This window comes from Rhinoderma darwinii, chromosome 4, assembly GCF_050947455.1.
Source record: "Rhinoderma darwinii isolate aRhiDar2 chromosome 4, aRhiDar2.hap1, whole genome shotgun sequence".
Taxonomy (NCBI): Eukaryota; Metazoa; Chordata; class Amphibia; order Anura; family Rhinodermatidae; genus Rhinoderma; species Rhinoderma darwinii.
Genome location: NC_134690.1, coordinates 93097799 through 93112040, shown reverse-complemented (window position 1 = coordinate 93112040; position 14242 = coordinate 93097799). Strand labels below are relative to the sequence as shown.

The window sequence follows — 14242 nt, the reverse complement described above, 5'->3', positions numbered from 1 at the left end:
CAGCTACTCACTTGCAGCAATATTTCATGTGTATAACACACCAGACATGTTTGCTGTAATCATATCTACACCATATACATTATGTGAGAGCTCATAATCTCTTTGGAACACATTGTGTAATTGTGTATTGTGTGCACTGCATAAGCGGACCTTGTCCTGGTCTTGGCTAATCTGAGCTTCTCGTCTAAATCTCTCAGCCTCCAGTTTGGTGTCGGAAAGCTCCCTCTGGGTCTGCATCAGTCTCTCACTCAAAGTATTCTTCTCAGTTTCCTTTTGGAGCAGAGCCTGAACAAAAAAGAAAAAAAAAAGATGAGTCTTTACCAAGAGAGTTTAGTTCTCACACATGGACACGTACAAACATTCGACTGACTACACATATTCTTATTCATCATGATGGAGGACACTTAGCATTTTGTAGTTACCTGCCAGGGATGAGAAAATAATAGGTAAGGTACATACCCACCGAGGGAGCACTAGTAGTGGGGGAAGGGCACAATATAAAGCTCTGCTTACCCCATGTTCAGTGTGTACCCCCAGCTAAAAATAATCTTCCAATGTATATGCCAGACATGCAACTGTATGAATATATCTGCCATTGACTCCCATAGTAAAAAAAAATATATCAAGTGGTTCACTGTTTTTGTGGAATGCCCCTGTATTGCAAAACAAAATAGACAGAAAAAAAGGTATGCCGATGTATAACAGCCAGACATATGCCACTCTTTTGGCATACGTCTGGTCCATAGAAGTCTACGGATATACTGGGCATACTTTTTGAACGTAGTGTGAACGGAGCCATAGACAACAGGTAAGGTCTTCTCAGAGCTATTAGCACTTCCCTGAGTGCTGATTGCAGAACATCTATTAGTTACTGGGCCTCTATGCGGAGGCAGAATGGTGGGGGGAGGTGTATTTTGCCATTGTCAGTGCACCATATCCTGTACCTGACTGCTAGAGGCAATAATAAGATATGAATATACACAATAGTTGGATCATCTTGCCTTTTGTTTCTCATTTTCCACCCGCAGCAAACTTTCTTCCCTGTCTTCTTGCAAGCGAAGAATGTCCGTACTCAGTTTCTGCTTGATGTTCTCGCACTCGTATAAAAGCTCTTCTTTCTCTTTCTCCATACGCTGGACAGCTTCCTGCTTCTCCTCCATCATGGCCCGTAGTAGTGACTCCTAAAAGTAGAAGGTGGCAGGTGAAGCAATGGTCCTCGCGGTATGTGATAGTATAGGAATAGTGGGAGTAAAGCAGTGTTTGCAGGAACATTTAGTTGAGAACATAAAATGCCAATATGTTTTTCAACCCTGCTTCAGATATACAAACCTTCTCCCTCTTGTGCCGCTCTACAGTATCTTGGTGCTGTTGGGTCTGGTTACTGAGAGACATCTGTGCGGTTTGCTCTGTTTGTGCTAGCTGCAACTCCACCTTGACCTTCTGCTGCCGCAGCTCAGCCATGGCTTCTTCAGCCTCTATGGCCTGGTGTTGAGCCTCCACTATCAGGAAAGATCATAAGATGCCTCAACTAATAATTAATACAATGCATACAAAACAATGAGAATGTCTGTCATTATGCAGGTGATGCCTGTAAATGGGTGATGGGTTTCAATACTTGTAACTGGAGTTTTCCTTTTTTTTTTTTACGTAGTAGTTATATAGTGATATGGTACTGGGGAGAATATAAGTTGACTAGACAGACGTCGAGAGTGATACCCCACTTAGGAACCCCCTTAGGCCTTCGGTTCCATCATGATCAGTCCTTTAACCGGTTCAGGACTAGGTACACGCATTAGTTAAACGGCTATAACGTTTTTATTTGTTAGGCTGGCGACGTTATTATTGTAATGTTTTTTTTGTGATCAATATAGGTTTCTTTTATTATTTTTAAACACATGATTTTTGTTTTTTTAGCATCTTTAGGCTTATAGTTAAAATATGCGTTTTTACATTTTAGCTATTTTTTTCTGATAATAATATAGTGTTACCCTAAAATGGACTTTTTATTTGTGATCCTCATTGTCTACCGTAAATTTTGATATATAACATGTCTATTTTAGGATAATTGCGTCAGGGCTAGCATTACGAAATTTTTTTGTGGTAGGGTGTTTAAAGTCTCGATTTTATTTATTATTACTTTTATTTTTGCATTATTACGGCCTGTCCCTCAAAGGCCAGAAAAGACCTTTGGGGGACTTTATTATTTAATTATTTTTTTTAGACTATATTGTACCACTGTAACTGGGGCTGAACAGGGGAAATCAGTTCTATTATAGTGACTACTGTCACTGTTAGGGCTCTGCTGGGTCTAGTTAGACCTAGCAGCAGCCTCCTACTTCCGACATTCCAGTCACATGATTACCGGGACCAATAGCTGTCGCTGCCTCTATTCTATAAATAGCGCTCATTAAGCGCTGTGCACATGAGTACAGAGATGACGAAAGCGATAAAAACCACTACTGTCTTCTCTCTAGGGTCCCTGGCAGTCTCTGACTGCCGGGCACCCGACATTTAGCTCGAGCACCATGCACGTAGCTTTTTTTAATCCTAGAGGTCCTGGTAAGGCTGAACTAAAAAACTGATGCAAACAAATCAATTTGTGATTTTTTTTTAAAATCCGTTTAGACCAAAAAATATATATCTCATTCAAACTCAAGTGTGAACTCCGCCTTATACTTCTATTCTTTAGACGCAATCCCAAATTTAAGGGGAAAAACTTAACCAAAACTCACACCTAGTGAAAAAGTAAATATAACTTAATAACCATGACCCTATTTATGGGAGGAAATATTAGCAGGGTGTTATGCCTGCTTTACTAGCGGTTACTACATATTTTTGGTAGCTTTTATCAGCTATTTCTATTCAGCTCATAAATGATGCATTAAAATAACAGTCCAAAACTGAATTAGCAACTGCTAAGACTACGTCAGACCATACAGCGAGATACACATAGATTACGTTTGTACCATTTAGGATTTTACTTATCAGCTTCATGTCATCATGTTACACTGAGTACTGAGAGGATTATCTAAGTTAAACATAATTCACATTAATGCTTAATTTTAAAAGGACCCTGAAGAATATTTAGTAAAGTTGTGCCAGGCTGTTAACCCGACATGACTCTTCCTGGACACCATCCCTGAATTCTGCATACATAAAGACATGTGAGTATAGCGGTGTTTCCGCCAGACAATGGGCGAGTATGGCCTGTTAAGCCTTTTATCTTGATATATGTACATATACAGATTATTCACTGACAAACTGTGGCTCCTACAAGTCTCTATTATGGGAGCGATCCTTGGTGATTTTATGATCCAGATGTACATGAAATAAGAATACGGCTTCCAAGCCATGGTCACAGCCATATAACATTTATGACAAGGAATATTCAGAGTCAGGCAGTGGGTTTATACCTTGAAGGTTTTGTTTAGCAAGTATTAGTGTGTGTATCTCTCCCTCCAATTGTTCTTTGCGATCTTCCAACTGTGCCGTCCGGCGTTGTGTATCGTACAATGTGCTCTCTAGAGATTCTTTCTGTTCCCTAAGAAGACAGGAATACATAAGTGACGGAGAAAAGGGACAGGAAGAGTGTCAGTTACGACTGACCAGCAGTAAAATAAGTCCTACCGCAGTTGAGCAACTTCATCTTCTTGTTCTTGTCTTTCAGCTTCTAGGGCTGCTACCTGCACTCCAAGTTCTGCATTTTGGTTAGTCAGCTCTTCAATGCGCTGTCCCGCACGTTGTAAGGCTGATGCTTGTATGTCAAGCTCCCTGTGATTTTCTTGCAACTGATCTTGAAGTGTTTGTACTACGGTATTGGCCTGATGGTTAGCAGAAGAAAAGGGGAACAATGTTTTTTCTCTACAGCGCTGAAGTATGTTGCATGTGCGCCGCGTTCTCCATGCACTTCTATGGAATTAATGGAAACAGCCTAGCACGCTTGCTTAGCTGTTTCCGTAACTTCCATAGAACAGAATGGAGAAAGCGGCGCACATGCACGGCTACCCATTCATTAATTCTCTGCCTGAATGCAACGGCGAGATGGGGTTTGTTGAACCCTATTTTCGACATAGGTGCTACAATAAACAATAAAACAGGGGTCCCAAGCCCCGTTCCTCCTCACTGCATGGCCTCAGTAAGCACAGTGCTCGGCTGTTTCAATCGGACCCAAAGACTTTGAATGAAGCGGCAGCATGTATACTCAACTGCTGCTCCATACAAACCCCTCCTTACTGAGGTCGTGCAGGAAAGAGGGACAGGGGACTCGGGATCCCTGTTCTAGTGATCTTCATGTGAAAATCCTCTTTAATACTGGCTACAAGCCAGTGCTCAAACTATGACTTTTCTAAAGCACAACTGGTTAGGAGAGCATGAATGTGATAACATGTCTTTTGGAGTAGAAAATGCTGCAAGCATTTACATAAATTTTCCACAAACTTGAAACGAATTCGGCCGCACTGTAGAACTGACCACAATGAGGCCTCCTTCACAGACACAGACACACTTTATTTTCAGCGTTTTAAAACGCATGTAAAAAATAGTGTTTTTTATTTAGTACCATTTTTCACATGTATTTTTCCTGCCGTTTTTAGAGTTCTAAAGAGAAACCTTTGGATAAAAAGTCAGATAAAAAGCCTAGAACATGCTGCGTTTTGATAAAAATGACACTGATTACAAAAACTCCGCGAACAAAAACACTGTATATAGTCTTTCTCATTAAAGTGACATTTGACCACAGCGCTTTGGGGCAGAGAAAAACATTTAAAAAAAACGCCACTGAAATGTAGAGTAAAAGCTGTGAGTAAATCTAGCTTTAGGAAAGTTCACATAGTGCAGGTATTTTTTTTTTTTTTTTTACCAAGGTCGGGAGTGGATACGAAAAGGAGAGCTATCCTTTATTCTTTTCCTCCGTTTAAAAACCACTCGACTATTGAACTGACTTATAAGTATTTTACTTTCATTTGTACTCTGGATTCTAATTTGCTATGCTATGTATATTCCCTGACCCCTTCCCCCTTTTCCTTTCTGTACCCTTGATTGATAAAGTTAAAAATATTCAATAAAAAAAACAAAAAACATTCCAGACTACAAAAACACTAAAAACAAAGCAACACCAACCTGTGTAACCCTGGGATAAGTAGAACAGGGAGAATACGCAAAAAATGTTGGCCAGATGCTTTATAAAGCCAGATGTTCCAAAAATTATTTGCAACAATTTTTTTTTAAATGCCTGCCATGAAAGATTTTGAAGCATAGCCATTACATTTTCAGATTAATGGCTTGATCGATTCATTAATTGATGGATTGACATTGGTTACTGATGCATTAGTCAGAAATTAGCATTTTGCAACTATATACAAAAACAAAAGTTCAGTCGCATTGGCTGAAATACCAGTGCATCAATGAGGCCAACTTTACCTGCGCAAACTGCTCCTTTAATTTTGCTCTTTCTCTGCGCACACTAAGCAGCTGCTCCTCAATCCTCTGCTGCTTCTCTTCCGTCTCGCGGCATCTCCGTTCCAGCGTGACCCTTTCTGCCTGCAGCTGAGACACCTCAATCTCCAGTGCGTCTCGCTGCTCCCTTAACGCAGCACAACTAGCCTCGCTTACACGCCGGTCCTCCTGCAGCAAACTGCGCTCAGCCTCCAACTGCATTAGGAGGTAAAAACAGGAACCACGATGAATCCCACTTGGCCCACAAGCTCAAAACATTCTAACAATTGTTAATTCTTTTTTGTTGAATTGTCTTAGTGCTACCTCTCCCCAACTGGTAAAATCACAGTAATGAGATGTAGATACCTAATCTGACTTAAAGATCTTGTCAAATATCAAAACTACTAAATTATGTGTTAAAATCACAAGGGCTCTTAAACGGAAACACTCATAGTCAGCAAAACCCTAGTTTTGTTTGGATATCTTATTTACCATACAAAATTATAAAGTCCTGATGATGTTGTATATAATATAATAAACCTCCATGGAAGTGAGATAAGGCAGATATGTTAAAGTTCTATGAATGCAACATTTAGGAACATCTAAAATAACCATATTTTTTGGACTATAAGGCTGTGTTCACATCACCGTTGCCCTTCGGTTGAGGGGTTCCATTGGAGATTTCCATCGGGTTAACCACCCAGTGGAAATGCAAACGGAAACCTTCCTTAGCTTCTGTTTCCCTCACCATTGAACCCAATGGTGAAAGGAACCTAGCTAATGGTTTCCGTCTGTCACCGTTGTGACAGGGTTCCGTCATTTTGACGGAATCAATAGCGCAGTCGACTGCGCCATTGGTTACGTCAAGAACAATGGAACCCTGTCACAATGTTAACAGACGGAAACCATTAGCTAGGTTTCAATATCAATGGTGAGGGAAACGGAAGGTTAGGTTTTCGTTTGCCTTTCCATTGAGGGGTTAACCCGACGGAAACCTCCGACGGAACCCCTCAACAGAAGGGCAACGGTGATGTGAACAGGCCCTAAGGCACACTGAACTATAGTACGCACCCAGGTTTAGACAACAAAAAAAACTGTCGTCTACGGTAGTGGAGGAGTTCATGTAACTAGCTCTGGTGGTCAAGAGTAGTGCCATTTTTCTTGGTAGTCTAGGGGGGTTAATACCTTATCTAGGTCTAGGTGTGTATAAACGCTTAATATTTTATTCTCTAGTGGTCTACAGTAAACGTGGGGATTAATCTATATTTATTTCTAGAACTTTATTACCGCAGCCGGAGGTGGTAAATGGTATGCTTTTCTCATTCTCACTAGTCAGCACAGTGCCAGTCTACCTTTTATATTGGTTGCACTGGTCAAGATGAAAAACGAGTAATATGAAAGCATACATTAGCAGATGAAGAATAGACAAATACATACAAACACATCAAATATCATAGAAATTATGTTATTGATCTACATTTAATGTAAACATGTGGGGAGCAAAGCGTACCTGTAATATTAGACGATTCAGGGCCACTTTATCTTGTGCTAAACCTTCGTTCAATGCACCCATTTTGGCCAATGAGTCATTCAGTGATGCCCGTTCACTGCGAATCTGGTTTAGTGCCAGTTCTACTTCTGCTCTGCTAGACTCAGCCTGGCATAGAAATCCATATTAAAAACACACAATCAACACCGGAGACACTGTGTACTGTACTTAGATCAATATTTTGCATTTCATGCAGAGTTCTTGGGAAACTATACCTTTATTAGACATATTTAAACTATTATTACTTTATGACATTGCAGTCCACTCTGAGCTGTTTACATAGACGCATTATATGACAGACTACCTTTAAAATACTATAATCAAAAACAAAAATTCTGTGGCACAGGCCAGATCTTTACTTTCCATCCAAATATGTACCTTGCTAAGAGCACTGGATACAGCATCTTTTTCTCCTTGGAGGACATCTCTTTCAAGTACTGTCTGACTTAAGCACTCTCTGACAGTAACCAGGTCTTTCTTCAGCATTGACACCTTTTCTTCCAACTTCTCTTGGGTCCTTTGCCTATAAAGTTATATAGAATAAAATATTATGAGGTCTCATGAGCCAAGCTATAGCTGCTCTGTTTAATGCAATCATTACTGAGAAAATATCAACATATATCCAGAGTGCTGTGATGCCATCTTTCTTCCATAATTTGGCATAACATTTTTATCTTATACTATGGACTCTGCTTGTCAAAATGGAATATGAAACCAGGGACACCCATCTGGAGACAGCACTGTTTCCAAGTTGTTGCTCCTCATCAGTACAGACTAGGGTTCTGGTTGGCATATTTTTGCCAAGGAGCTTTGCCCTTAAGACTCCCCTCTCTACCAGTGGGATCTCCATGAGCTGCATCAAAGTTTCATCCAACCACAACCCTACTCTGTACTGATGAGGAGCAACAACTCTACAGATGGATGTCTCTGGTTTGACTATTAATTAGTCGTGTTTCAATGCTCTATAAGGGGTCAGACACTGACTTACAGGGTTATCAACTATAGGTGGCACTACAGAGAGTTTTCTTCCTACTGTTTTTTGCTATTACTATTTAGAATACTTTCCCCAGAGAGCATTGCCCTTAAAGACTCCCTATAAGCTGGATATCTGCAAAGAGAACGAGTACCTTCCAAGAGATGTATGAGTCGGAGTAGGATAAACTGCAGTTGATTTCCAAAAGCAGCCAGTGGATTTTTGAAAGCAGCTATGTATATTGATGGGGTGAATGATATGATGTAACTTTATAATTAGTACTAAATATGTTTAGCAAATTATTTGTCAAGTTACTCTACATTTTATATAGACTTATACGATGAACATTGTTAAAAGAGAAACATAGAGAATAGTGTAATTTATTATTCACAGGGGTACTTTCAGGCCCACATGATGCTCTTGGGCCACCAGTTATTCTCCAGGTCTTTAAATGTAGCTTCATTATTTGAGTGTTGTGGAGTTAGTGCCATATGATGAATAAGTATTATTACAAAACTAACATTAAATGAGAAGGAATTGCGGCTTCCTTTTCCTCACCCTCTCTCCAGCTCCTTCTGGTTACGTTCCCGCTCCCTGTTTAGTTCCTCCTTTTGCTCTTCGAGAACCTCCCTCTGCCGCAGTAAGTCTGTATTCACGGCCTTCAGTCTTTCAATCTCCATCAGGAATGCCTCGGCCCTCTGTTTTGTCGTCTCTAAAGACTCTTGTATCGCTTCCTTCTCTCTGAAAGGACAAGAACACAGATAATGAATGCTCCTCATAGCATTTGCCATCCTGTAAACTTTATGAAATAAAATGCCAACAAAGAACAAAAAAAAGGGATGCCTAACAAGAGTATTGTAAGTGATACCATCACACAGGCCTACATGAAGTTTACAGCAGAGAACGGGTCATATTGCTTTTGGGTCTTCCAGCAGAGGGTGACAATGACAAAGAAACTACGGACCACAGTTTGTCTCAGTCCATCACTCAACTGTGTGCAGTTTTCCCCTTGACTCTTTGTACGATGAACCAATATTCAACCATTCAATATCTTAAGAACTACTAACAATATAGAGATATAAGGTCAAATATTATTATTGCATTATCGATATAACGAGTTCTTTAGCAATAGGCAGTACAGACATAAATACAAGTTTAGCCCACAAAGTGGCATCTTCCGCCAAAGGTAAAAGGTTTGACTAATATTGTAGCATCCATGGCCACGGGCCGTCGGATTTACTCAACTCCCGACGCCCGCAGCCATGGATCCGTGAGCGCTGGTCCCCATCTCCTTCCTAGGAGACGCCAGCGCTCACTTCCGCTCCGGTCTGCTGTGTCCCATAGGGTGCGTGCGCACGCTCGTGCCCGTTCTTAAAGGGCCAGCGCGCGCACCTGTAAAACAATCATCATCATCAACCACGTGATTTCCTGGTCTATAAGAAGGCCCCAGCCCTTCTTGATCCTTGCCTGAGCATTGTTAGTTATCCCAAGTCTGTCTTGCAAATGGTCCCTTAGTGTTTCCCGTTCCCGTCGTTACCCGTGCCCGGTTACCTGTTCCTGTATCCCGTGCTGTTCTTGTTCCTGTGCCTACTAGTGTCGGAGTCGTGTCTACTGCACCTGCTGTCGTTGCCACGTCCAGTGTCTTCTGCCACGTCCAGTGTCCTCTGCCACGTCCAGTGCGTTCTGCCACATCAGATACTGCCCGCCACGTCTGGCGCTACCTGCTGCACCGACCTCCATCCGTGCTGAAGCCACAGCCTCTGTCTGGACTAGTTGAGGTACCCAAGTGTTACTAACTACTATAGACTTTCGTATAGACTGTGACCTTGTCAGCTGCCTCTCCGCTACGGCGGAGCGGCCTAGTGGGTCCACATACTATAAAAGGTGTATATTGCTTTTATATGTATGTTTAAAAAAAGTGATCTATAATACCAGTAACACCAGCTGATTTTATTTGATAGCTTTGAACATTAATGCTGCCCTTTACTGCAATGCTATGTCGTACAGCTTAGTTACTGATTCTTGGTGGGTTTATGATAATGTACTTCATTAAATCCACATACATCTGTGCACCATTCCTGGGAATATGATACAATGGGGCAGATTTACTAATGCTGTCTTAAAGGGAATGTGTTGCCAGAAAAACATGTTTTTTGAGCTAACACACAGTGTAGTAGGTTTACATACAGTAGTAAACACACACAAACACGAACATACATTGAAATCTCTTACCTGCTCCTGCCGCCGCGGCTCCCTCCGGCCCGTCCGCTCCGTTTGCTGCCGCTGGTCCAAGTGCACAAATCCGGAAGCCGCGACCGGAAGTAGTAATATTACTGTCCGGCCGCGACTTCCGGTCCACAGGAAAATGGCGCCGGACGGCGCCAATTTCGAATTGGACTGTGTGGGAGCGGCGCATGCGCAGTTCCCACACAGACGCCGTACACTGAAGTCAATGGGACGGGAGCCGTTCGCAGTCCCTATGGGACTGTGGCTGCCGTATTCCATGTCTGTATGTGTCGTTAATGGACACAGACAGAAATGGAACAAAAAATGGCAGCCCCCATAGGGAAGAAAAAGTGTAAAAATAAGAAAAAGTAAAACACAAACACACAAATGAATATAAACGTTTTTAATAAAGCACTAACATCTTTAACATATAAAAAAATAATTTGTGATGACACTGTTCCTTTAAGATTTAGCATTCACACAAACAGAAAGTTCATCAGCTTACCAGTCCATACATGTGTCCATTAAACTTTCAGTGCAGGGATAGTAGTCTGGTAACTTTGTAGAGAAATCAAAAAGGAGAAAATCCAGCACTCGATTAAAATGACATAAAACGTTTTTTTGTAGTAGCAAAACAGTTTAAAATCCATCTAGAAAGGCTTCGTTCACATCTGCGCTAAGTTTTTCTGTTCTTCTGTTGCATCATAGGAACAGAAGAATAAAAAACTCAAGCCAATACATCACGGACGCTAACAGTGTCCGACAGAACCCATTTCCACCGAGTTCCGATGAGGGTGTCCGTCGCTTTACCTGAAGAAATAGCGCGGTGATATTACACCGGTTCTGCGACGGAGGCCCCTAACGGAGCCTTCGACGCACATGTGAACAGAGCCTCACAGCGGTTACTGGATGGATTTTAAACTGTTGTGCCAATAAAGGAAACCTTTTACGAAATTTCAGTCGAGTGCTGGATTTCCTCTTTTTTGGCTAAGATCTAGACAGCAAAGACTTAGACCAGCCAGTCAGAAGATGCGCCAAATTTATTACAGTGGCGCGCGCAGTATGATAAATTTGGCGCATCTTGCCAGATATGTTAGACACTATTCTCTTCCTTATATCCCCTGTTGGTTGGCTTCGTTTACAAGGTTTTTGTGCCAAATTTTGGTGCAATTTTGCCATGCTTTATTACATTTTAAGCCACACCCTTTTAAAAAAAAAAAACACTTTTGAAAAGTGTCAAGTGAGGTACAAAAATCGATTCTTTTTGATGCATTTGCTTCGTAAATAGGTCTAAAACTTGATGAAACATCATGCACCAGTAATGCAAAATATTTTAGCACATTTTACGACAAGTTTAAGGCGTAATCACATTAGTTAGGCCCTGTGCACACGGTCATGACCGTAATCAAGGGCACGTCCGCCGGCATTTTCGGGCCGTGCTCCCATACAAAGTAGACATGTCCTATCTTTTGCAGTACGCTTCTATGGCCCGGACACCTTCCCGTAAATAAACGGGACGGTGTCCGTGGACAATAGAAGAGAATATGTCCGTAATTGCGGACTGTAATTACGGTCCGCAATTATGGACGATTTTTACGGGTGCATGGGGTCCAAATGTTCCCCAATATATCTAATAAAATCGACACCATTTTCTCTAAAATCTATTCTACAAATACTATGATATACCACTGGTTGGTATTTTATTTAATTCGCAGGAAGTCCTTCACCAGCCATTTATCATATATCCAGATATGCTAGCAGGTGTTTTACCAAAAACTCTTACTAAACAAAAAAGCACATTCCCTGTAACAATTTACTTGTTATTTTAAGTATGACAGAATAATTCTAGTCAGGTTCATTTTAAAGATAACACGCTGTTATTACAAATGTGTACTGTTATACAGCAAAGTGCCCTTACAATGAAACAATGTAGTAAGATAAACATTCCTTCCTTCAGGGACTCCTAAATGTAGACTCAAACAATGCAGCAAAATACCAGACATGGAGCCTGTTTCTATAGCAGCTATAAGTGCATATAATATACTTACTCCCTTCTGATTGACGGCTTCATCCACAATTCTTTTGGATAACTAAAGTTCTATAGGGGTCAACTAAATAGGACGCACACAGTTTTGCAACCATTGTACTCTGACAATTTTTGTATAGATTTAATTATAATCATGGTGAGATATCCCTCTGCCCATTGTAAATGCATCCATTGTAAAGTTGCTTCACAAAATATTTTGCCCACGTATCAAGACAAAAATGGCATTCTATATTGGTTTTACCATCTCGAGCTAGTTCCAATCTAATCTCACTGTAAATATTCACATAAAGGGGTTGTCCGAGATAAAATGACTACGTGTTACTGCTTGTAATTTATAAATGTAAATACATTTGTAATATACTTACGTTTTCCAAAGTGGCCCCGTTTCCAGATCCTGCCGTGGGGTACTTGACGGGTGACGTCACTCTCTGGCCGCTGAGTTGATCTTTAATTCTTTTCCGGGTATACGACACGTCACTTGTGTATGTTCTGCTGCACAGCCCGTAACGCGCATACGATGTCCCTGATGTTCTCACGGTCCCTGCTGTTCTTGAGATTTAGAGCAGGGACCGCGCATGCGCGTTACAAAAGAACAGCCCATACAGGGCACGTCACAAGTGACTTGTCGTATACCCGGAAAATAATTGAAGATCAACACTGGCCAGAGCCAGTGCAGAAAGTGACGTCACCCGTCAAGTACCCCACGGCAGGATCTGGAAACGGGGCCACTTTGGAAAACGTAAGTATATTACAAATGTATTTACATTTATAATTTGCAAGCATTAACACAGTCATTATATCTCGGACAACCCCTTTAAGCTTTAAATAAGACATTATTATTCAGATCAGTGGGGTCTCTCTATAAGCCCCTTCCCACCGCTTCCACCCGCTGGCACAGATACAATAAACTTCTTCCAAATATATCCCAAGATTCAGTCCTGTTGAATAGAGACTTACATTGGATTGAGACTGACTTTCAATGCATACTTTATACATAGTTAGTATGGTTGAAAAATAGACACATGTCCATCAAGTTTAACCAAGGGACGGGAAAAAGGATGGGAAAAAATTCTACCTATTGACACAGGAGCTGATATTTTTTTACTTCTAGTAAATGATCTAAGCCTTATTTAAAGCCATCTACTGTCCCTGCTGTGACCAGCTCCTGCGGTGACTATTCCATAGATTCACAGTTCTCACAGTAAAGAAGGACTGTCGCCTCTGCAGAATGAACCTTTTTTTCTCTAGAGAGTGAGTGCCCCCTTGTTTTTTGAGGGGGTTTTACATGGAACATTCATATATTGATATAAGTTAATCATGTCCCCCCTGAGTTGTCTCTTTTCAAGGTTAAATAGGTATAATTATTTTAATCTTTCCTCATAACTTAGATTCTCCATGCCCCTTATTAGTTTCGTTGCTCTTCTTTGTATTTTTTCCAACTCCAGGGCATCCTTTCTATGAACTGGAGCCCAGAACTGAACTGCATATTCTAGATGAGGCCTCACTAATGCTTTGTAAAGTGGTAATATTATATCCCTGTCCCGCGAGTCCATGCCTCTTTTAATACACGACAATATCTGGCTGGCCTTTGAAGCAGCTGATTGACACTGCATGCTGTTATTTAGTTTATGATTTACAAGTGCACCCAGATCCTTCTCAACAAGTGACTCCGCCAGTGTAGCTCCCCCTAGGACATATGATGCATGCAGGTTGTTGGTACCCAGGTGCATAACTTTACATTTCTCTACATTAAACTTCATTTGCCAAGTGGATGCCAAAACACTCAGTGGGTCCAAATCCGCTTGCAATTTACTAACATCTTCCATAGACTGAACTATATTACATAGCTTGGTGTCATCTGCAAAAATAGAAACCGTGCTATTAATCCCATCCTCTATATCATTAATAAATAAGTTGAATAATAGTGGTCCCAGCACTGAACCCTGGGGTACACCACTTATAACTGGGGACCATTCAGAGTAGGAATCATTGACCACAACTCTCTGGATACGGT

At 41.1% G+C, this 14242-nt stretch overlaps 1 protein-coding gene across 2 annotated transcripts in view; it reads right to left on the bottom strand.

The window, feature by feature from the left end:
• The window catches only part of CROCC2 (ciliary rootlet coiled-coil, rootletin family member 2), a 149254-nt gene that overhangs the window by 30138 nt on the left and 104874 nt on the right, over nucleotides 1-14242 (bottom strand). For both annotated transcript variants that reach the window (XM_075861357.1, XM_075861358.1), the window contains exons 14-22: nucleotides 8514-8696; nucleotides 7361-7505; nucleotides 6944-7090; nucleotides 5419-5649; nucleotides 3628-3821; nucleotides 3414-3541; nucleotides 1330-1499; nucleotides 1002-1181; nucleotides 151-285 (exon numbers count right to left, since the gene is read on the bottom strand). In XM_075861357.1, coding sequence (XP_075717472.1) covers nucleotides 151-285; nucleotides 1002-1181; nucleotides 1330-1499; nucleotides 3414-3541; nucleotides 3628-3821; nucleotides 5419-5649; nucleotides 6944-7090; nucleotides 7361-7505; nucleotides 8514-8696 — 1513 coding nt within the window. The remainder of the gene's footprint in view (nucleotides 1-150; nucleotides 286-1001; nucleotides 1182-1329; nucleotides 1500-3413; nucleotides 3542-3627; nucleotides 3822-5418; nucleotides 5650-6943; nucleotides 7091-7360; nucleotides 7506-8513; nucleotides 8697-14242) is intronic.